Raw genomic sequence first — 25449 nt, forward strand, 5'->3', positions numbered from 1 at the left:
AAGTGCTGAAGGACACGGTTAAGATGCTGAAACCACCACTCACACCAAGTGCTGAAGGACATGGTTAAGATGCTGAAACCACCACCCTCATCCTCCTTACTTCAGTAGTTGAAAAAATACTTTAAAAACTATTGCCATTTTTGCTTGTGGAAAACATACCTGATCACATTATTCTAATTTTTTTTTCAGTAACAGAATTATTCTATTCAGCAGCTTAGAAAATAAGACAGGTAACAGAAACTTTTTAAACAGTAACTTTTTAAAACAGAAAGCAACAACAAAAAAAACCCAAGTGCTATATAGCAGATACTCTATCAACAAAACAAAATCTGTCTCTAGAGGGATAATACAAATATGGCTTTCTTGGGCATATTCTGAAAAGTTCAGTATTTTTATAAGTTTTATCTGTAATCACTTTATAAGTTTCTGATCACTTGGTTTTGATTTTTCTCTAACTGGAAGTGTAACAAGTCAGTTCCTTTACAAGCAGAGAAGTGCCAGGCTGCCACATTGAACAGTGTGGGTAACTCTGTGTGGGGTTGCTGACTAACTGCCCTGCAGGCAGGGTACCCAGGTAAACACCATAAGTAGGTGAAGAAAAGGAGGGTGCCAAATCTCTGCTTTTTAAGTAAAGACCCAATGCTGCTGTCATGACAGAGGAGACTTCTTCAGAGCTGCTTCAGAGGAGAACCAAGGTAGAGATTATGGTCACAGTTTTATACAGGATTCTCTAATCATATTTTCACCTGTAACATAGTTTACTCTGGGGCATTTTAATCTTCATCAATTTAATATCAAATAAAAGTACTCATTTGGGTTACTAATTTGTTAATAGAAATTTGTAAGTAATCTTCTCCAGATACTCTTAGGGTCACTCTCCAATGCCAATAATTTGGGCTTCTGCTTTCCATTTATCCTGAGGAGGCTTAGAGATGGAGTAATTGGAGAGATTGAGATAAGTGAGAATAACAGGGCCAAGTGACCACTAGTGAAGGTTTGTCCTTAAAAAAGAATAAACATGACCCAGGAATGTGCAATAGAAGCCCTGGGCTGTGTGTTTGTAAACCAGGATTAAAAACTAATGGAGCTGACAGACTCTAGAAGAAGCTTCCAATCTGCTCTAAAAAGCTCTTTCTCAAAGATAAAAGATGTCAGGGCCCCTGGTTCTAAGCAGTATAAATCTGTATGAACACCCATCATTACTTCATCAGAGGCTACAAACATTGGCTTACTGCAGCCTCATGAAGCTCAATCAGTTTCCCTGATCCTTCCTATTAAATAAATGGTGTGTTGCAAGCAGTCACATTGTTCTAGACAACAACAAAAATTGAAGTGCCAAGTCTCATGTTGCTGTTCTTCAGTCACCTAGTCATCTCCGACTCTTTGTGACCCCATGTACTGTAGCCCACCAGGCTGCTCTGTCCATGGAATTTCCCAGGCAAGAATGCTGGAGTGAGTTGCCACTTTCTTCTCCAAGCGATCTGCCAACCCTAGGGATTGAACCCGGGTCTCCTGCTTTGGCAGGAGGATTCTTTACCACTGAGTCACCAGGAAAGCCTGCCAAGTCTCATACAGACTTAATATTACTAATTTAAACAGTCACTATCAGACAAAGTGACAATTTCTCCCTGAGATAAAATACCTAAAGGGTCTATATCTTCTCAGACAGCTGAAGATCTCTGTTTTCTCCTCCTCCCTTTGGGGGAAATCAGAAGGGTCTATTCTTGACTTGTCTGAAACAGCCTTGAATCCAGGAATGGCTCATCTGAATGTCTGAGTTAACATCTGAGCTTGCCTGACATGAAACACTCTTCCCTGGACAGCTAGTCAGCTCTTCTACAAAAGGTAAGCCCAGTGGGACTCAAATAACAATGGACATGGGGAAGATGCAAATATAGTTCTGAAATGGTGTTCATGATACCAGATAGTTGATACTTCTGATATTAAATATAAGATTTTTTGGAACATACATCATCTTTTAAAAATTTATTTCTTAACTGAAGGATAATTGCTTTACAGAATTTTGTTTTCTTGTCAAGCGTCAACATGAATCAGCCACAAGGAATATATACCATCTTAATTAGCTTAGAGGTAACTCCAAAGAATGAATGAAGACCAGAGAAAGACTTACTTAATTGTTCATATAAATGTTACTTTCCTTAAGATTGCAAGAGAGAAAATTTCTTTCTGAAATATTTGCCTGGGAACTGAGAACGATCCATCTGCTTGTGTCTACTTCTTGCCAGAGGGATGGTCTCAAAGTTATTATATAAAGTTATTGGTGGTGGGGAGAGTGGAGAGATGTAGGAATTATTATAAATAAACATCTTTCAGAAAAGTGGGGTTGAGCATTCAACTGTATAACTTGAATGAACAAAGAGAAATCTTCATTTAAGCGAACACTCAGAAGAAGGAAATGGCAACCCACTTCAGTGTTCTTGCCTGGAGAATCCCAGGGACGGGGGAGCCTGGTGGGCTGCCATCTATGGGGTCGTACAGAGTCAGACACGACTGAAGTGACTTAGCAGCAGCAACAGCAGAGGGTAGAGGGAGGTAAAGGGACAGAGGGTTAGAAATGGAGAAGTTTTGTTTCTATCTGGTCTATTTATTGAACAATTATTACGTGCTAGGCATTACAGCTTGGGTTTCTACATGGGGTCCATCTCTCCTGCATGTTTTTTTTGTACTGTGGCATCTTCCATTAACATATGCTCAGTCATGTCTGACTCTTTGAGGCCAGACTCTTCTCTCCATGGAATTTTCCAGGCAAGGATACTGGAGTGGGTTGCCATTTCCTACTCCAGGGGATCTTCCTGACCCAGAGATTGAACCCACATCTCTTGTGCCTCCTGCATTGACAGGCAATTCTTTACCTCTAGCACCACCTGAGAGGCCCCTTCCACTAATATCCACCACTGTAAATTCATAAATGAAAATTCAGGAGTTTGAGCATCCTTTCCTAATCCAACTAAGGGAGCCTGGGATAGGGAGTGAGAAAACCAGGAGACACGGATTACAGTCTGGTTTTGCCAAAGACCATAAAACCTTGGACCAAATTACTCTGGGCCCTAATTTTTCTTACCTGTAATGTAAGGGAACTGTAAGTTATAGACTGCAATTCTCAAACTATGGAGTTTTGGCAAGGGGCCCATGAGTCTACGTGAACTTCTATTTATCATACCGATGAGAGCAAAAATATGTATTTCCTCTTTGCAAATGTGTTGAGATGTTCTATGATTAAGAAAATGCAAACTTACTGAATGAATTCAAAAATTATGTATCTTCCCAGTCAGAAAATGTTAAAAGCATGAGGTCATGCAGGTATTCAGGAATAAATTAAGAAGAGGTCCTCATACTAGACAACATTGGGATCCACCCAATTACATGACAGAGAAGATCTCAATATTGTTTCACTGCTATTCTTGAAACTCTGCTGTGAAAGGAAAGATTCTCGTTTCAGGCAAGAGTTGAAAGTGTTTTCTCTTCACTAACACTTTTAATCCTCAGCATCCACATTCTAAGTCAGAATGGCAACCTGTGAGACACTCTCAATGTACCTACATTTGAAAAGCAGTATCAGGTTTCTACCAAGCAATCAAATGGCATTTTTGTCTAATGATGTACATTTGGCAAGACTTGTTGAGGTGAAGTCTAAGATAAAGCAAAATGGCCCATTCCGGGATCTGATTTTGGTTTAAAGACATTTTATTACCTTCATGAAAAGAACAGTGATGAATTATTAAATGATAAGTGACTTGGTTGCATCAGAATAGGACTTGATGGCAAAATTGTAAGAATTTAAATCTTTGCATCCAATATAAAGTAGCTCCCATTCCTAGAATGTAGCATGTCTTAGCAGAAAATATAACTGGCCCTTGAACAATGCAGGGATTAGCATCACTGACCCTCTACCCAGTAAAAATTCACGTATCATGTAGTTAGCTCTCCATATATATTGCTTCTCCATATCTGTGGTTTTAGCACCCAGGGACTCAACCAACTGCGGGTTTTGTAGTACTACAGTATTTACTATTGAAAAAAAACTGCATGTAAGTGGACCTGAAAATTTACACCCATGTTGTTCAAGGGTCAACTGTAGAACGAAATCCTGAAATGGCTGCCCCAAAGAAAAAGTATTCACAGATGGGTTTGTTTGGCAGGTACGTTGACAACCATGTGACTAATGATGACTTCTGAGCAATCCAGGATGAGGACAGCCAACCTGTACACCCAAGTGCCCGTTAGAAATGGCATCTTTAGAAAGAGATATGATGGTGTGTCTGCATGTACACATATCTGCATGTACACTTGTGAAATAAGTGGTTTCAAACAAACTCTGTGTGTCTGCTGTGGTTTGGGGGCAGTTCAAGACACCACATGGTATCCTCATCTGTGGGGTTTCTTTCTAGTGGAAGGAACAAATCGGTGGGTGTATTTCCTTCCCTTTTTATAATGTTTCTGTGCCAGCTCCCAACTGCTTTTCATTTAATATTACCAGATCCCGTTTCTTTTTCAGATCCAAGTCCAATTTGTGCAAGGAAGTAAAGACAGCTGTTACCAAACTGCCTTGGAGACAATCAGAAAGACTAGATTCCAACTTCTGACATTTCCTGGATCTCTACCTTAATTTGTCCGTAATACACAGACACAAAGCTATGGTAAAGTGAATGTGCTTTCCAACAAAAAGGTGCGTATGAACATCTTTCTTTTTGTTTATAGTCACCCAAAACCTTCAAAGTAATACTATGGTAAAGTGAATGTGTTTTCCAACAAAAAGATGCCTATGAAAATCTTTCTTATTTTTGTTTATAGTCACCCAAATCTTAACACCATTCAGGTATGACCTAAATCAAATGATTTAGATCAATCAATGTATAATCAATGACCTTATGATTATACAGTGAAAGTGAGAAATAGATTCAAGGGATTAGATCTAATAGACAGAGTGCCTGAAGAACTATGGACAAAGGTTCATGACACTGTACAGGAGGCAGTGATCAAGACCATCCCTAAGAAAAAGAAATGCAAAAAGGCAAAATGCTTGTCTGAAGAGGCCTTACAAATAGCTGTGAGAAGAAGTGAAAGGCAAAGGAGAAAAGGAAAGATACAAGCATCTGAATGCAGAATTCCAAAGAATAGCAAGGAGAGATAAGAAAGCCTTTCTCAGTAATCAATGTAGAGAAATAGAGGAAAACAATAGAATGGGAAAGACGAGAGATCTCTTTTAAGAAAATTAGAGATACCACGGGAACATTTCATGCAAAGATGGGCACAATAAAGGGTAGAAATATTATGGACCTAACATAAGTGGAAGATACTAAGAAGAGGTGGCAAGAATACACAAAACTATACGAAAAACATCTTCATGACCCAGATAATCACGATGGTGTGATCACTCCCTAGAGCCAGACACCCTGGAATGTGAAGTCAAGTGGGCTTTAGGAAGCATCACCAAGAACAAAGCTAGTGGAGGTGATGGAATTCCAGTCGAGCTATTTCAAACCCTAAAATATGATGCTGTGAAAGTGCTGTTGCTCCATATGCCAAAAATTTGGAAAACTAGCAGTGGCCACAGGACTGGAAAAGGTCAGTTTTCATTCCAATCCCTAAGAAAGGCAATGCCAAAGAATGCTCAAACTACCGCACAATTGCACTCATCTCACATGCTAGTAAAGTAATACCCCAAATTCTCCAAGCCAGGCTTCAGCAATACGTGAACCATGAACTTCCAGATGTTCAAGCTGGTTTTAGAAAAGGCAGAGGAACCAGAGATCAAATTGCCAACATCCACAGGATCATCAAAAAAAGCAAGAGAGTTCCAGAAAAACATCTATTTCTGCTTTATTAACTATGCCAAAGCCTTTGACTCTGGGGATCACAATACACTGTGGAAAATTCTGAGAGATGGGAATACCAGACCACCTGACCTGCCTCTTGAGAAACCTGTATGCAGCTCAGGAAGCAACAGTTAGAACTGGACATGGAACAACAGACTGGTTCCAAATCAGGAAAGGAGTACGTCAAGGCTATATATTGTTGCCCTGCTTATAGAACTTATACGCAGAGTATATCATGAGAAATGCAGGCCTGGATGAAGCACAAGCTGGAATCAAGATTGCCAGGAAAAAGATTCTAATTCATTGGAAGGACTGATGCTGAAGCTGAAACTCCAATACTTTGGCCACCTGATGCGAAGAACTGACTCATTTGAAAAGACCCTGATGCTGGGAAAGATTGAGGGCAGGAGAAGGGTACAACAGAGGATGAGATGGTTGGATGGCATCACCAACTCAATGGACATGAGGTTGAGTAAACTCTGGGAGTTGGTGATGGACAGGGAGGCCTGGTGTGCTATAGTGCATGGGGTTGCAAAGAGTTGGACAAGACTGAGCAACTGAACTGTACTGAAATCCTACAAATATTCAAGACAGAAATGAGTTTTCTCTCCTTCTGAGTAAATGTTATACCTGGGCAGTGTTAAACTTGTCAAGCCCTTTTTGAACTTGAATCTCAAAAATGCCAGCTTAGACATCTGAATAGAAACTTACTGATTTTCCCCCATGAGGAAGTATGTGTAAATCACTTAGTCATCTCTGACTCTCTGACCTCATGGGCTATAGCCCACTAGGCTCCTCTGTCCATGGAATTCTCCAGGTAAGAACACTGGAGTGGGTAGCCATTCCCCTCTCCAAGGGATCTTCCCAACCCAGGGACTGAACCCATCTCCAGCACTGCAGGTGGATTCTTTACTGTCTGAGCCACCAGGAGAAAGTTATTAGGTAGTTCCAATGGAATAAAATGGTGCTGTTTCCTATCTAATAGATACAGCTCTATCTTCTATGAGCTTCTATTCTAAAAGCTGTTTTCAAACTTTAGGAAATTCATTTCAGGTCATTTTTAGGGGCTATAACAAGGAGAATGAGTCTTTATGATTACTCTGCTTCAGTATAAGTTAGAATACATTCTATGAGACAACAGAATGGCAATATTATCGTACACATTATGTTACTGAATAAACAATGAAGATGATCTTGTAGCTGAAGGACTACTTTCAGGTTTCTAAATCGAAATTTTATTTTCTGCTGTGCAGTGCCTCAACAAATCCACCCCTCTCCTTTCTGTGTATAAGCTAAGACCCATGTAAACTTCTTATTTGATTTATAGACATGCATACCTTTCTGGGAAATGATTATTACTACTGCATATAAAATTAACAATAAACATGTTTTTCTATGTTTATAATTTGCCCCTCATAAAAAAAGAAGGGGGTGGTGAATGCATATGCCTTTACTGTTCCTCTCTGTCAATTAAAATCTCTGTCAGGAAAGCTGAGTTTGCAGAAATCATTTTAGAGAAGGCAATTCTGAATTTAACTAGCATAGAACTGCACACAAGAGAATGGAATGGCTGATTACTAGGAAATGATTCACAAAAAAAATTTTAATTAAAAAAAGTGTTTGAGTACCACAGAATGTGGTACTCAATGATGTGAATTCCACTTGCAGTACCTCACAGCCTCACCTACAAATTATTATCACTGCACAAGGTAAGTCATCCTAAAAGATGGTAAAAGTATTGTAGACGACTATTATAGAACCACCTCAGAGGTCTCTCATGATTTACCACAAAAGAACTGAGCGCAATGATGGCTCAATGTGGTAAGAATCTGCCTGTAATACAGGAGACATGGGTTTGATTCCTGGATCTGGAAGATTTCCTGGAGGAAGGCATGGCAACCCACTGCAGTATTTTTGCCTGGAAATCCCACGAACAGAAGAGCCTGGGGGCTACAGTCCATGGGGTCACAAAGAGTTGGACATGATTGAGCAACTAAGAACAGCACAGGAAAGAACTGGATTGAAGAAGGAAACACCTAAAAATATTCAAACACACTTTTTAAGAAGACTGCATGGAAAACTGTAAATGGAGATAATTAGGGATATGGATAGGAGCCACTGAGTTAATGGAAAACCAAAATATCATATAAAATTAGAAGCTGCTAATTTACTTCAAGGAAACCTTGAATCTTTTCTCCATATGATCCCATTAGAAACTCCCATGCCTGATCCTTGTGGCTAGAGAAAGGCTATTTAAGTTCACATTTTTAGAAATCCAACTGTCACTACTTCAAGTACCTGAAAATTTATTAGTCTTAATGCTTTCCCCCTTCTACCACAAGAGTGTATGACCTCTAAGAGTCCTGAATTTCACTTCTAAATGACTATGCCAACATGTTGCAAAGCTACAAACTAATATTAGTTAGTACTAACACAAAGATACATAATCAATGTAATAAAGAATCAAACAGTACAGTGGGGCAAGGATGGCCTTTTCAATAAAAGGTGCCAGGTTCACTGCATATCAATGCGGAAAAAAATGAATCTTGACTCCCTACCTTACACCATTCAAACACAAAAGCAAACAAACAAAAACTCCCATAGACTAAAGAGCTAAATGGGAAAGACAAAAATAAAGATTTTAATGGAAATCACAGGCAAATATAATCATAGACTCGGGTAAACAAGCATTTCATAAATAGAAAACTAAAAGTATTAACCATAAAGGAAAGAATCGGCGAACTTTACTATGCTAAAAGGGAATATCTAGTCATCGAAAGGCACTGGTAAGCAAGGAAAAAGGAGACCAGACTGTGAGACAATGCAGACCACATACACACCCTATAAAGGTCTCATACACAAACAACTGCAAGCCAAAGACAGAGAATTCGAACAGAGAAAAATGTCAAAATACTTGAATAGGCACTTCACAAAAGATGATAAGCAAATGGACAATATTGAAAAGATGTTTGGGCTCATCAGTCACCAGGAAAATTTGAATTAAAGATCCATCAGAAGGATCAAAGTGAAAATGACGGCCAACACCTGGTATGGCAAGGATGTGGTGCAACCATGACCTCGTGAGCTACTGGGGAGAGTGTAAACTGGTGCCGATTCTTTGTAAGACAGTTTGACGGAATCTACTAAAGCTGGACACATGCTTACCTATGAACCAGCAGCTCTATTCCTAGGTATATAACCAGCAGAAGTGTATACAGATATTCACCAAAAGATGTTCATAGGAATGTTTGCAGCAGCACTGCGCGTAACAGCCAAATGCCCATCACAGCAGCATGGATTACAAAAGTGCTGTCTACTCACATGATGAAGTATCATACAGCCAGGAGAACAAACTTTAGCTATATTCAATAATATAAGTGAATCCCACAATTATACCTTCCCCAACTTACGACAGGATTACATTCCTGATAAACCCCATTATAAGCTGAAAATTCCATAAACCAAAGATACACTTAATACACCTAAACACCAAACAGGGTAGCTTAGCCTAGCCCGCCTGAAACATGCTCAGAACATGTACATTAACCTACAGTTGGGCAAAGTCATTTAAAACAAAGCCTGTTTTATAATAAAGTGCTGAACGTCCCATGTGATTTTCTGAATACTACACTGAAAGTGAAAAACAGAAAGTTGTCTGGGCACAGCATGGTCATAGGTGTATCATCTGTTTCCCCTTGTGATCTCGGTGTTGACCAGGAGCTGCTGCCACTGCCCAGGATCACAGGAGCATCTCAGGCCCAGGAAAAGATCAAAATCCAAAATTCGAAGTCGTCTGAATGAAAGAGGCCAGAAAGAAGAGAATATACTGGATGATTCTACTTATAGGAAGCAAAAAAAAAAGGTCTAAATTAAAACTTAATACTAGGCAACAAAAACAAAGTTACTTTTACACGGGATCATGACTGGGATGCAGGAAGTTTCTGGGTGCTATCTTTGGGGTGCGTTTTTCTTGGGTGCTAGTTATATGGACGTGTTCACTTGGTAAAAAATTCTTGGAAAGGTCAATTTCTGGTTTGTATATATTTCTGATGTGCTTATCATTAAAAAAATATTTTTAAAGAGAATATGCCAGATCCATTAATTGGTGTGAAAAAGTAAGGAAGTTAAAAAAAAAAAAAGTTGGAGTGAAATGACTTAAGAGAATATTCTTAAAAGTCCTCACCACAAGAATTGAGAGGTGATGAATGTTAACTAAATTTATTGTGATAATTTCACAATAGCACATATAGCAAATCATTATGTTGTATACCTAAAACTACCTGGAGGAGGAACTGGCAACTCACTCCCATATCCTTGCCTGGAGAACCCCATGGACAGAGGAGCCTGGCGGGCTCTATAGTCCACGGGGTTGCAAAGAGTCAGATGCGACTGGGCATGAACACACACCTAAAACTAAGTGTGTGTTAGTTTAAAAAAAAAAAAAAACATTAAAAAACTAAGTGCAATGAAAAGGTAACTGGCTGATCTATTTCTTTTCTCAGTACTGCCAGGCCTTTTGGTGAATACGGAATTAAATTCTGTTCCCAGTTTTCTCCTTAAACACTGAGAAGCTGAAACTATTCCTTACAAAGTTAGAATTTTGTTGAATTTTATGAAATTGAGCAGTGGGATCTGGCCACCGTGCCAGCCAAAAAAAAAAGAAAAGTTAATGAGGAAGAGATTGTGGTTTATGCTCTACTGTGATTAACTACAGATTTTGAAAATGATCTTCAAACCTAAGAGAACAAAGCAAACAACTTCAAGATTTGGAAGAAAACAACTGAAAAAGAATGAATTTTCTACCAAGTGGCTATTGGAATACAAGCTGATGAGACTATAAAGTGTCAGTTCATCAAGAATGAGGCTTCCTATGGTTCAGCGAGGCAAACCCTGAGAATGAAAGCACACAGAATGGAGTTGTTAACGTGAGATCCAAAGAAAGAGCCCCTCCAATAATAATATAACGCCTCAATGTTAAATCTTCAAATGGAAAATGAAAACTCACAGCTGCTTTTCTCACCAGGTGGAAAGAAGAGCAGACTACTGCCCTTCCTTTTCATGAATTTGAGTACTGCTGTATTAATGGAAAAACAATGCCCAGTTTAAAACAAATCCTACTACAATGCCTTTTGGCAAAAGAATAGACCATTATGGAATTTACCAGCAACTTACACCATTTCAAAAAGTGCTTGCTATTTGAACATCTTAGGGCCTAAACTACCTTACCTAATACATGAAAAATAGCATATAAAGAGAGGAAAAAAAAAAACAACCCAAATGCTGTTTTCTATTATATGTAGCTTCAAAGAATTTTAAACCATGCTGTAATTATCATAATTATACTCAATTACATGAACTTGAGAGTTCTCACTCAGCATATTACTTGAAATGCCATGATAATAAAACCACTTATTCTCTTAGATTTCAGCCAAACCTTCAATTCTAAGGATGTGCCCAATTCTCAGAACCCTTGGCCCTGGTACATTGCCATTACAGACAGGCCCTGTATCGCCTGGAGTACAAGCAAAGGCACTCAAACTGCAGCTGAAGGTCTTCCATTTGAGTATTGGGTCCAAGTTATTATTCCGAGTATGAAATCACAAAGCTGTATCCAGCCTTTAAGTTGGTAACTTCCCTAAGTTCCTTTCTTGCCTTGTGGTAGATGGATGTCAAAGTCAAGGGTAACTGCGTCAACAATGAGGAAACTTGGCAATATCATGGTCTGATGTTTGGTCCTCACTGCCTGGTTACTTTTTTGAAGCACAACATCTACAAGACACTCCATGGGCCAGGCAAGCAAGTGGTGGTTGGGAATAAGTTAGGGCTGTGTTACTAGGGTACACAGGAAATCTGGAGTGCCACCAGTACTTTAATTCTCCACTGCAGGACAGTGACAGAAATTCAAAGACACACAAACAGTGGATGCTCACCTGCTACAGTAGGTAACAGTACAGCTTATCGTAATCTCTAGTTAGGTGGGACGTGGGTGAGCAGCACAGGCCGGTCTGGCCAACAACGTTGTGCCCTGAAAGCTTCCATTCAGGAAACAACCTAACGATGATCAGCAGGGGACTGGATAAATAAAGTATAGTGCATCCATACAACTGAAGACGATATGGTACAAAGAATGAAGAATGAAAAAGGCAAAGTAAAGAACAATATCTATAACATATTAGCTTTTGTCTACTAAAGCAGGAGGAAGGTAAGAATCTCTATTTTTATTTCCTCTTGTAAGCATATGCATAAACTAAAAGAAAGACTGGGAAAGACTGAAGGCAAAAGGAGATGGGGGGAGCAAAGGATGAGAGATAGATAGCATTGCCGACTCAATGGACATCAATCTGAGCAAACTCCGGGAGAGAGTGGAGGACAGAGGAGCCTGGTGTGCAGCAGCCCATGGGGTTGCAAAGAGCTGGACACGACTTAGCAACTTAACAACAAAGTAAAGCAAAACCAACTGAAAACAATAGTTAATTTTTCAGGAAGGCAAAGGAATTGAGCAAATGGGTGACTGATGGGATGGAAAATCTATGTTATATGTCTTTTCATACTTCTTTTTATGTCAAACAACGGGAATGCATTACATATTTTTTAAAGTATAAAAAAAAACCCCACCTCTCAGTTCCAAATTTCTACTCACCTATTTCAGGCATCATCAATCTACCACTTTAGATACATGTTGGAAAAGACTAAAAGAAAGCAATTATATCTTCTATTTGAACCAATAAGCAAAAGGCTTTTGAGGATTTTTTTACAGGAACAACTTTTTAAAGTACAAAAGTTAAAAGAAAATCCCCAGAAAAATAGTTTCACTGACTGTTTCTGGTTTATAAAAGGTAAGTGAAATTCAATTACACAGAGAACATGTAACGTTTGGATTGTAAAGCCTTTCCGTGCGATAACACATTGACACATAACTTTAGAAAATAGCTTGAAATACAAAAATACAGTTGTGATCCAGGAAATGGCACCAAATTAGAACAGTTTTATTATTTAACATACCAATGTATATACATTATCCTCCCAAATAAGAAACAATTTTGATTCCAAAGTTTAAAATGTGATTTCCAAAATGAATCCTAACCATAAATTTTGGGGTAAAAATAGTCCTGCAAATTAACACACATCATTTTGATCCTTGACTAAAATATGCACCCTGTACTAATCACCTCTCCATACAAAATGTATATTATAAATAAAACTTTCAAAAAAGATCTCAGATGTTCACTACACATCATAGAGAACGCTTACCACCATCTGAAAGGCTTTAAGCCCTTGCCTTTATTAGATGTTTAAAACAGATACTCAAATCTGGATGAAAACAACACTCTGCAGGTATTAGCATATCTAGGATCATATATGATGCTTATCAGAAACAGGAATATATAACCTTGCTGGACTGCTTCTGTTACTTTTTCTAAAATAAGAATTACTCTTTCCTACTGTTTTAAAAGCAATGATAAGAGATGTGAACAAATTAAAAGTCCTGTTCAAATGTCAGTTTTCTCTTTTCAAACAGAAACCACATGTAGAGGCATTTTTACCCAGTCATATGTTTCTACTTCCTAGGACCAGCCCTTCTTGAAGTATATATTGTTAAAGACCATCCTACAGGGTTCCTAATGAATGCTGTCCATTATCACCAGTAACTGTTCTGGTCTCAGCATTTTCAAACTCTCTTAGCTCTGGTAAAGCCAGCACAAACCAGCCCGAACACAATGGCCTTAAGGAAAAAAAAAGGGGGGGGCCCTACTAATAAGTTTTTGTATTGCCTAGTACAGTGCCTAGCACAGAGTAGGCATTCAATAAATAGGTGACGAATGGATGCACTATCTTTTGAGACTGTTTCCTACACTTTGATGTATTAATGATTTATGAGTAATATGTTGCATTAGGGCACACAAATCTAACATGATGACTAAACAAAGAACACACATGACATGGCATAGATACTGTTAGCTTCTACAATTCTGTCCCAGGGCAGAATGTGTACTTTAAGGGTTAAACTACTCCAATAATAAAAATTGATTAGTCAAATATTTTTATTTTGCCAAGGGACTCTAACAGTATTAACCTTTGGCAATTCCCCAACATAGAATGAACTCCAAACAAAACAAAACCAAATTGCACTGTTACAAAGAAACGAGTCCATGGAAGCAGAGAGGAGGCGCCAGTTAAGGGACAGCAACTTCAAGGAGGCGGTTGTTTTTTCGCTTGCACGTTGGGACACTCCCGTTTTTCTGGTTGCCCTGAATAAACTTCACGCACACTTTGTCTTGCCTGAACTGCACCAGGAACCTAGGAGGAAAGAATAAGACAAACTAAAGAAAAGTACACACAGAACAGCTGATGATCACATGAACACTAGCCCTTGTTTTTTAATGGATATTTACCTTGACAAGTATTCCCCTTTCCATCAGCCCTTCTAGCCAGAGGATTATACCACCAGGTATTACATTGCCTTTTGCTTCCAACGGCCACCATTTGGCCCTAAGTAAACTCAAGCTCATTAGCTCATCCTATTCCTATACAGTAAGAAGGACTATGAATAATTATTTCCACATTTGAAATATTAATAGACAAACATCCTATTTTCCCCATTTTTCTCCACCTCTGCATAGCAAAAATAGTAAAATTATCAACAAATTGAGAAAATGAAATACAGAAATACAGAGAACAGGTCCAGAGACATTCCAGACTATGGTTTCTAAATATTGGATATTTACACACTTCCTACACTACTTTTTTTATATCTATACACTAAATAACTGTGTTTTAAAATAGCTATGCCCTACAGAATAAAAATGATGAATTCATAAGTTTTATCTGCCAGTTATATTTTTAATATCCATTTAAACATATGTATACACACACAGGTATGTCGTCATAAAAATTTAAAAATCTATCATGTACACCTAAAGACATCTCTTATGGTACAAGTGGTACAAGCAGTACACTGTGGGAAACGGTATTTTAGTTCAAATCTTTCCTTTCACAGACCAAGAGCAGTCAAGCGTTTGCCCACAAGACTATTTGTCACAGCTTCCTACAACAGACATGTGGCTGGCCTCCCCTGGGCTGGGTGCTGTGAAGAACAGGCACTGCATGTACGAAAGGAGGTCTCTGAGGCATCACTGGGGAGGCATACGGGCAGCATGGCTGTACTGGAACCCCGGCTTTCCCAGCTCTTTTCTCTCTACCATCAGAATCAGTATAGCATTGCCACGTGTTCAGTGTGTTTCTCAGGGAACTGTTTCTGAGTTACTGGTGTATAATTAAATGAGTCAGTCTAAAAAGCATGTGGCAGGTCACATGTTCACTGGCACCCACGATAGCTCTGCTCTGTACATGTCAGTCTCTGCTTCAAGGTCTGAAGAGCCCATGTTTCGCAAACATTATGCCCTGGAGTGAAACGTGACACATAAGCTTGTACTCATCGGTGGTACATCTGAGCTTTAGATGGGCTGTTTCTTTTCAACTTGAAAGCACTAAAAAGCAGCTCTAGTTCCAAATTCGGCTGCAATCTCTCTCTAGCACGCATACTTAAATCTATGTGCCTCAGAGGAAAAGCAAAATCTTTCAAGTTTAACACAAATACATACATTTAAAAGATCAAATATATTTTCATTTTAATTTTTAAAGACAATCTGTAGTGTAATAAACGTAGAGGGAAGTTCTTTTCCCAATAACTTAAGCATATACCAACTGTCTCCATGTCCTCAATTCATGCCCATGATTCACGCCAGAAATAACAGTAGCTAAACCTTACTGAGTGTTTACCACGCACCACACTGTTCTCAGTACGTTACACATATTAACTCAACTTTAAAACAGTCCTATGAGGTAAGTATACTATTATCTCTCTCACAGAAGAGAAAACTGAAGCCTAGCCCACAGTGAGGACATACCACCCTCTAGCAAACAATCATGTCAGATGCATGATTTCACAGCATCCAAACCACTTAGAATGTCACAGCCAACTGAGTACAGGTTAGTTGTTTGCATTTAAAATATTCAGAAAAATAACTGTATAACTTAAAGGATACACGTGTATGTATTACATGTATGTATGCCTATATATATATATTTAAAGTATTTGATAGAAAAAATTCACTTTAGTTTTCAATACTACAGATCCATTTTTAGAAGAACTATAGATCTTGTTTAATGTTATCCTTAAAATGTAATCTATTTACAGATTGAATAGTTTGGGAATTTAAGGACTGGGCATCACAAGGCAGTCGAGTCTCTCAATGAATTCAATTCTCATGTCGACATGTGCTGGTTAAAACTGCTCTAAGGAGGAAGCAGGCCTTTGGCTTTCCTCCTGTAAGCTGACATCCAGTTTATCTACAATGATTATGGAGATTGGGTTTGTTAGAATACCTACTTCTATTTCTAAAAAGGATGCACTGAGGGAGGTTTTGGTCACTGAAATGCATGCTGTTTATAACATTGGTCTGTATAGTCCACAAAAAGACATCATGGGCATGCTTGTCCATGACTCTGTAAAATTTTGTTTAAATTTAAAATGCTCACCAAAAAAGTATATAATCCCTGCTTAAGGGCTCCCAGAGGTTATGAAGCAGAGGCTACATGGGAGCCTTGTTCTGCCACGTGGACTCCTGTGCTGCCTAGGGAGGGACTGTGGGGCTATGCAAGGTGCCATCAGCTATTTTCTTGTATGAGACCAACCAATAATTAGGAATAGGAGAAGGAAAGGTGTTCTGGTCTAGTTTATAATGCTACTAAATGTTTGTTTTCTTCACATGGACACACTGAATCTTCGCTCAGACAAGCATGTTTATTGAAAACTTACACACTTAGAACATCACCCCCACCCCTTCTGTGACAAGCAGGGTCCCTTTCACCTGGAAGTCGTGTTCTGAGATCGAATGCCTCAAAGACAAACTGTGAGAGCTGCTGATGGGGTTCTGTGAGAGCTGCTGATGGGGTTCTGTGGTTGACACAGCACCCTGCACCCCCACAGGGCGCCTCAGGAGAGTCACCATGTACAACAAGACTGCAGAAGCTCTACGAAGTGCTGTAGTGAAGGACAGTTCCTCTCTTCACAACACATCACTACTAACATCCTGCCAAGGCAGTGTTCTCAGAATGCCAGTCTGGTAAGTGCTAAAAGCAGCAATCCTTAGTGGCCTGGATGTTGGTGTAGTTTTCTCTGTAAAGATGGCCCTATTAACATAGTAAACCACATGTGAAGCTGCTTCATCCATATAAGAAGCGTCTGCATCTGAACACAAAGAATCTTTCCAGGAGGTGTGGGAAGACCAGTCCCACTAGAACAGGAGCCCAGCTTCCTGAGTTACGAAATATTTCAACTAAGAGCTTAAAGATCTAACAACCCTAACAGGTGAACATTTTAATTGATGAGCACCCAACTGGTCCATATCTTTTCTCCTAAGTCTTTGTTTTATGAGAAAGGACTTGATAACAAGGGAAGTTATTTCGTTTAAATTGCAATTTCCAATATAGGGTATACATGAAAGTCAATTACCACCCCTCCCCCTCACCCTCTATTCCCATCTAAACACCATTCCTAGTGTACGACGAGAACAGACGGTGAACTTGAGGTTCTGTCAAACCTAGTATATCAAGGAGAGCTGGTGTGGCTTACAAAGGGACAGGAATGGATATGAACTTATTTTAGAGAAACTTTTAAAAAGCATTGAAATAAAATAGGCAGGGAAAATCTTAATTAGAAAATAAAATCATTTCCTATGCAATATGGTGATGCAAATTTTACTCCATGTCCAAGAAAGTATATATACAGACAGTAAACAATCTATTGAAAAGTAATCAATCAAGTATCAATCCACATAGTAACTAAAATTCATTCCAGTGATCTCATACTGACAGATTTAATAAACAGAGGGATGCTCCCACCTGTATGCAAATAACAGGTCTCTAGAATTAGAGCCCTACTGTGAAGCAAAAAAAGCAGATTTCAGATTCACAGCAGTCAACACTAGTGAACCCCAGTCAACCCAGAATGCTTATTCCATAACTCTACTTTGTATGTAAAAAAAAGGTATATCAAAAATACCTAACACATTCCCAAATGGCACTCTTGACTTCCCCCAACCCCCAAACCCCTCATTCTTCAGTGTCAACTACTGCAGTAAATGGTACCATTTGGGCTCATGCCCAAAACCTAACACCCAATCTGTTAATAAGTTCTCTTGTTTTCCTTCAAATTACATTCAGAACCTGACTACTTCTCACAGCCTCCCACTCACACCCCTGCCTAAGCCTCGTCATCCTTACCCGACAGCTCGGAGAAGCTCCTATTTCCTCTGCTTTCGCTCTTGCCTCCCTACAGTTATTCTCCACACCGCAGGCAGAAAGATCTTCGAGAATCATAAATCTAATCATGTCACATTCTTGCTCAAAATCTATACTGGCTTTCCATCATCCTCATAAAATCTCAACTCTAGGCTCTACACAGACCCTGCCTCTTGCTCCAGGGTCCTCCCCCACTCCCTATTTTGCTCTAACAATGTCCACTCCCACTTCAGGGCCTCTGCACCTGCTGCCTCTCCTGGAAGGCATCTCCCTGGATTCCAGTTTCAATTCAAATGTCACCGCATCAAAGCGGCCTCCCTGGTCTACTATCAAAAATAACACTTTCTGACCTTTACTCTGCTTTTTCTTTCCTCTGCCAGCATTTACGACTAACCAAAGTCATGCCACCTATTTATTATTTCATCTGTGCATATCTGTGTCCTCTATTAGGATGTCAGGCATGTGACCGTGGATACTTGGTCAGGGTCACTCACTGCCCATCCGTCACCTAGATCACATGTCGAACACATACTCGGTCCTCAATAAGTAGTAGCTGTCAAAATGAATGAGACCAGGTCCCTCAACTAAAGCAATAAAGCTGACACGGAAAAGACATATTCAAAAAATTCATAAACATACTCATCAGAAATTTCAATATTGAGCTTCTGTTTGGTTTGGCTGAGAGTCGTCCGATAGAGCTTGGTGGCCATTTCAATCAGGTGATCACTGCTGAAGAGAAAGTCTCCCTTACTAGCTGCTTCGCAGCCCTGAAAGAACAAACCAAGAGTCAGGCTAATTGTAATTAAAGACAGCTCGGGAGGTTATGTGTTTACAGGTTTGGCTGAAAACACATTCACAATCTCTTTAAAACATCAGCTACTGGTGTCAAGTCTTCCAAATCAACAGTGATGACAAGAGCAGTCATCATTTCTTCCAACTTGTTCAGAGCACTTTAGTAAGGTCACCTAAGCCCTTGTCACCCCGAGCTGGTCGATGGACCAGAAGTACCACCAGCACCACCTAGGAGCTTGTTGGAAAAGCATATGCTGAGTCAGGCCTGACCAAAGGCTTATGGCAGATGCTTCCACAGCAAGGCCCATGTGTGATCTGTTTGCTTGCAGGTTGGAGAAGCACTCACTGGCCTAACCTACAGCTTATCCTGAAAGCACTGTTCTAAAAGCTCCTCCACGATTTGGTTAAAAAAAAAAGAATAGCAGCAACAACGCTTGCAACAAATATTCTAGGGCAGTGTCTCAACCTCAGCTGCACAAGGGACTCACCTGGGGAGTTTTCAGAAAATAGGGTGCTTGTGCCCCATTCCAAGAAACTCCACTTTGGTTGGACTGGGGAAATGGCCTATGCACCAGCATATTTTAATATATAATCGAGGCTCATAATCAGCAATGAAATAATATGTTCCCTTAGGTTAAACTCCACAGTGGGGAAAACAGGCTAAACAAAGCTTATGGGATTTTTTTTAAAGTTCAAAATCAGTTAGATAGACTACTATCTATTAGCTAAGTACATGTCTCTATATATGTTAATATTTACTGACATCTGTTTATTCAGTGACTATTATGTGACATGTAGTATGCTAAGCACTTTACATAGTTCCATTCAACCCTTATAACAACACTATTAAGTAGGTACTAATATTTTTCATAAGAGAAGAAAAATTAGGTAGGCATATTAAAGTTTAAATACCTTGGCCAAAGTCACTGTAAAGTTAATGGTACCAATGCCAGAGTCTACACTTTAACTGCTCAGTTCAAGCCAGGCGGTCCTGGCTAAGCTGACATCAAAAAATCTTCAGGTCAAAATTATTATGCAGTTGTTTTACTATAGTTGCATCCTTTAATTAAAAAATCCCCAAATTGAGTATGGACAAGAAGACATTTACCAATTTAGGAGATACAAGAAATAATAGAAGGAAGCATAATTTTAAATGTCTTGATATTTCTAGGCATTAGTCTCAAAATAATGCACATAACACTGGGTATAAACAAAAAGCTACTCAATGAAGTGAGAATTCAAGTGAACAAGTCAATAAAAGTCATTAATCTTATTTAGTTACAGTAAGAGTGAATATAGCCCGATTTTGCAGATCAGTAAGAAGGATATATAAACTTCAAGTAACAGGATTATCCACATGTGGAAAATCTCAAATCAATGGCTGAGAGATCAGACCAATGCAGAAATCTTTCCGTCAAATCAATAGTTGAAGCTTTACCTCTTTGAGGTGGATGGCAAAGAAGCCATCATTTTGTGAGCTCATGGATACTTTGGTTACATCCACCAGGGGAACCTCTGACTTGATCTGTCCAGACTTTTGATCAGCAAGAAGGAGATTATTATTTGTTAAGAGGAAAATACGGGATGTACTCTATGAGAAAACAAAACAAAAAAAGATATAAAACCAAAGATCAAAAACACCTCCAAATTGTCCACGTGTTTAAGGCATTAGTTATTATAGAAATGCACATCTTACAATAGTATTTTTCAGCCTGCACACCTATGTAAACTGAAAACACACTAAAGAACATAGCCAATCTATTTCAATTTGCAAAAATTTCATAGAATGAGCAAAATTCCACCTAAGCTTAAAGGCAAGAGAAAATAGCTTCCTTCACAGTAACTCTGCAGAGAATATGAAATGCAAAATTTTTTTTTGATGTGTTAGTTTCAAATGTACAGCAAAGTGATCCAGTTATACATATACTCTGTGTACATATTTTTCAGATTCTTTCCCATTATAGATTATTACAAGACATTGAATATAGTTCCTTACAGTAGGAATTTTCTGTTTATCTATGTTATATAAAGTAGTGTGTATCTGTTAACCCCATATTCCTAATTTATCCCTCCCCTCCCCTTTCCCTTTTGATAACAGTGCTTGTTTTCTACATCTGAGTCTTTCTGCAATGCAGATTTTAACATTCAGAAAACTGTCCCAATTGAAACACTGTCATTAAAGGTCTCCAGGGTTAGCATTCTTACCTTCCCATTAGCACGGTTAATTTTGTTCACAATCTCAGCAATGATAATCTTTTCTTCAATGGCATCTTTGAGTTTCTTATACTTGGGATTCTTATTGATTTCCAGGTAAGGTCCTTGGAATGGCTGCCCAACACTGAAGGAAAAAAGTTCCTAACATTAGAAATGGTTTCAGATGGAAGTACTACTAGAAAAAGGTAATGGGTTGGTTAATTCTGAAATTCAAACTTCATTATATTTTTGATGTGACCATGGCATTTGGTTGGTAAGACTTTGATACAAATCTCATCACATGGGACAACCAAGACAGAAATCTGTCCCAAGAAAGACAGTCAAGACCCATGTGCATAGTCTCATGGGAAGGAAGAGGCAATTTCTTCCAATCTGTTAATATAAAGTTAACAGCTGCCTACACAGGATTCATTAACACCTTTAAACAGTACAGAGCAACGATAAAGAGGGCACAGATCTTCTGCTCCAAAGAAAATTTTCATTTTCTCACAAAGAGTAAGAAAATTGACAGGTCTTCTAGGGGGTAGAACAGATCCAGAGCAACCACTTTAGAAGAAAACTTTGGAGCACTTAATATTATCATATAACTCTGGCTCTAAGCCGGCCATGTATAAAAGGAAAATCGGCCTCTCCTCTTAGGATATGCCCCTAAATGGACAGAAGTGGCCAAGGTAAACATTCAGAATAGGAGCAGTTTTCTTCCAAACAAACTACTTCTTGCAAGAGGCACGATCATGCACCCAGCACCAAGATTTCTTTTCCTAAAGACATGTGGGGTGACTTCAAAGACGCCAAGAAAAAACCACGGCTTCACTTTGAGCTATAAAGTTCTAGCAATTTGCAAATGCAACTTAAAATGCTTGCATTGTGGGTGGAGGATCAGGGCTGAAAATCCACGTAGGTGGTCAGGGTTTCACAGCTCCAGGATAGGAAAGGTCGGCACCCCTAAGAGCTGCCGCTTCACGTAGGAGTGGGCGCGTACACGATTCCACTTCAATTAATGCCGGAGACTCAGCACGCCACCGTTCCTGAAAACTAGTAAAACTACCCGAAAGGCCTTGGCTTGATATTAACATTTTTGGATGATTGTTCATATTCTAACATGTTTTTAATAATACAAAGTGCTAATAGTATTGGAAATTTGTTTCTTCAAAAATGTTTTATTTTTTTTTCCCCCTCCTTCCAGTTTCTAAGGAGTCATCCACAGGGAATGTTAATTAAGAAGGTTACTTTACAATTTAAATATACATTAAAAAAATGCTGAATGAATTAAGTTGGTGAGGAAAGCATACAGACAGTTTACCCGTTTGAATATGCTTTATACAGCAGGCACTTTCAATACCATTGGTTTTAGGCACTATGTTTGACTGAGGGGAGTGTATGCCCCCTCAAGCACCAAATCAACTAACCAAGTAAGCCGTGCTACTAAAATATCTCAAGCAAATGAGTTTGGCAACTTATGTTCATTTCCTCCTTTAAGAAGAACAGCTGTAGACATAGAGAACACACGTGCACACATACAACATGCAGTCCAAGTGAATATACTTAGCATATAATACATTTTTATTTCTAGGACATTCTTTGGAAAAAGCTAGAAGTTGTTATAGATTTGGCTTGAAGTTGTACAATCTACTGTTTTATAAATACCAGATACAAAAGGGATAGGAATTCTGGGGTGGGGTGAGGGGGCGGGAATGATGACCTTGGGAGAAGTAAGAATATTCAGATAAAGCAGTTTGTACCAAGAACTGCACTTGGCAAACTTGCAATTGGTTTTCCTTCTTTTACTGAGTACTTGATGTCTACAATAAAGGAACTGAAATTACTGCAGAGGCCAGTGAAGTCAGAGGCAATGAGTTAGCTGACCAAAAGTCACTACAGGCCACAGTCTAGGCAACGCCAGAAAGTGACAGACTGGCTCATTCTTCATTTATCTTACAAAGGAGATTCTGACCCAGCTTGTTAAAGTGGGAAGATTGGAATGGTGATTACAGTAGATTGTCAACAGAAACCAGCTAGTCTCTGAAACCAATGGAAAACGCATAGGAATTTACTGAGTAAATCTCTTATTAGCCTAGACAATTTTTATTTTAAATGACAACTTCTAATTATTTAGGAAGTGTTCAGGATAATGCTAAGGGAGTAAAACCAATACATGTGATCTTGTTTCTCTAAGTATGCTAAGTATGAAAGCTCTTGCTCAAATGTGTTACATTCATATTCAGACTTTTCAGAGTACCTTGGACTGCAAGGAAATTAAACGAGTCAATCTTAAAATAAATCAACCCTGAATATTCACTGGAAGAACTGATGCTAAATCTGAAGCTCCAATACTTTGGCCACCTGGTGCGATGAGCTGACTCATTGGAAAAGACCCTGATGCCAGGAAAGATTACAGGTGGAAGGAGAAGGGGATGACAGAGGATGAGACGGTTGGATGGCATCACCAACTCAATGGACTTGAGTTTGAGCAAGCTCTGGGAGATGGCGAAGGACTGGGAAGCCTGATGTGCTGCAGTCCATGGGGTCACAAAGAGTCAGACACAACTGAGCCACTGAACAACATATCCAGCCAATCTCAAAATACTTCATGAAATTAAAAGTCTGTGTGTCACTAAAATCAAATCCCACTAGAAAATGCCTACAATACATTTGAGAAACTTTTTTAAAATATTGATTTTTACAGGTAAAGTCAAACCATAATACCTAGATGGATATAAAGCCTTCTTGTCTTTGAAGAGTTCACTGGCTTCTAGCTTCTCTTCATAGATAAGTTTCTGTTGGTCTGTGAATTGGTCCCTGTATTTTTTACACTGTGAGATATGAAAAGAAGAAGAAAAAAAGACATCACTTATATAAGTAAATCATTACTCATCCTTAAATATGCTAAACCAATTTAACAGCAGTTAAAAATAAGAGTAAACGTGTATGAGATATTCATTAAAAGGTCAAGAGAATTTTTCCTTCTTGAGTTTTAAAAGCCTGGTCTTGGAAAATATCATAAAAACTATTTGTGTTGCAGAACTTGCGATGCTTCTTCAAAACATACAAGAACTTCTCTGGCCTGAGCCCTCCTGAGAGTACCGTTTCCTCCCACTACGTCAGCCCTTGGACATCCACACTCTTTCAGAGACTCACAGGAAGAAAAACATGGTCCATCACAGCCCAGCGTGCATATTTATACACACACATATATACAATTGACATAAAAGCTTCAAAAAACAGCGCTTATCCTGTCTACATGTCATATATCCTGTTATTTTCATTTCAAAATGCTGGTAGTAATACTACTAAACTGATTTCATGACTCACAAATATGTTATGATCTATAGTTTGAAAAGCAATGCTCCAAACCCTCCATTACCATTTCATGACATGGACATTGCTGTTTCTTGTTGTCTGTCGCTCAGTCATGTCAGACTCTTTTCTGACCCCATGGACTATAACTTGGCACACTTTTCTGTCCATGGAATTTCCTAGGCAAGGATACTGGAGTGGGCTGCCATTTCCTTCTCCAGGGGATCTTCCCAACCCAGGGATTGAACCTGAGTCTCCTGCATTGACAGGTAGATTCTTTACCACTGAGCCACCAGGGAAGCCGGAATGTGGAAATAGGACCTGAGAAATCTCCCCTTTACACTGACTCTGAGATTGTACTGAAAGGAGACAGGGAATGGCATGAGGAGCAAGACCAGTTTCTTTAGATGAACTTTCTAAGAAATCCAGTTCACGGATGGGTGAGAATCACCCACATGATCAGATCATCAGCATTACTGCCCACCCTTGGAATAAATGCATCCCTCTCTTCTCTCCACGCCCCAAACCAAGGGAGGTAAGGGCAAAATTCAGGAGCCAGGGGGAAGGAGAGGCGGAGCAGATGCCTAGTATTCACAACCTCCCATCATTATTTCTGAAATAGTTTCTGTATCAGACTCAAAGGGGGAAGTGAATGTTGAGATAATGGCAAATCTTGCCAAACTGACTCACTAAGTAGGAGAACAGGACTTAGTATTCCATTCCACAGGCTGTGCTGGGAACAATCATTACAGTGATTAGTGATAATGTCTCTCTGTATATACATATGATTCAGCTAAGAACAAGTCCCAGCACTGAGCAGGAAAGTTTCCTGGAAGATGTATCCATCATTTGCTCACTCACTAAATACAAGCCCTTCAACCTAAGACTTCATTCTATCCAAATGACAAATAATTGTGCCATTCCATATACCAACTAAGTTACTGAAATAAAGTCAACCTCTATACAAGTACCCCACGTAGTCCACGCTGAGCACGACCTAAATTAC

General features: G+C 39.1%; 1 protein-coding gene across 4 annotated transcripts in view; it reads right to left on the reverse strand.

Annotated features, from left to right (window-relative positions):
- The window catches only part of MYO1B (myosin IB), a 192233-nt gene continuing 179584 nt past the window's right edge, over positions 12801-25449 (reverse strand). For 2 of the 4 annotated variants that reach the window (XM_018061512.1, XM_005676279.3), the window contains exons 27-31: positions 23853-23959; positions 21138-21270; positions 20371-20523; positions 18780-18907; positions 12801-14135 (exon numbers count right to left, since the gene is read on the reverse strand). In XM_018061512.1, the coding sequence (XP_017917001.1) occupies positions 14012-14135; positions 18780-18907; positions 20371-20523; positions 21138-21270; positions 23853-23959 (645 nt within the window). In that variant the 3' untranslated portion in view covers positions 12801-14011. The remainder of the gene's footprint in view (positions 14136-18779; positions 18908-20370; positions 20524-21137; positions 21271-23852; positions 23960-25449) is intronic. The other 2 variants (XM_018061529.1, XM_018061520.1) reach the window with 1 other exon arrangement.

The sequence above is a fragment of the Capra hircus genome, chromosome 2, assembly GCF_001704415.2.
Source record: "Capra hircus breed San Clemente chromosome 2, ASM170441v1, whole genome shotgun sequence".
In the NCBI taxonomy this organism is placed as follows: domain Eukaryota; kingdom Metazoa; phylum Chordata; class Mammalia; order Artiodactyla; family Bovidae; genus Capra; species Capra hircus.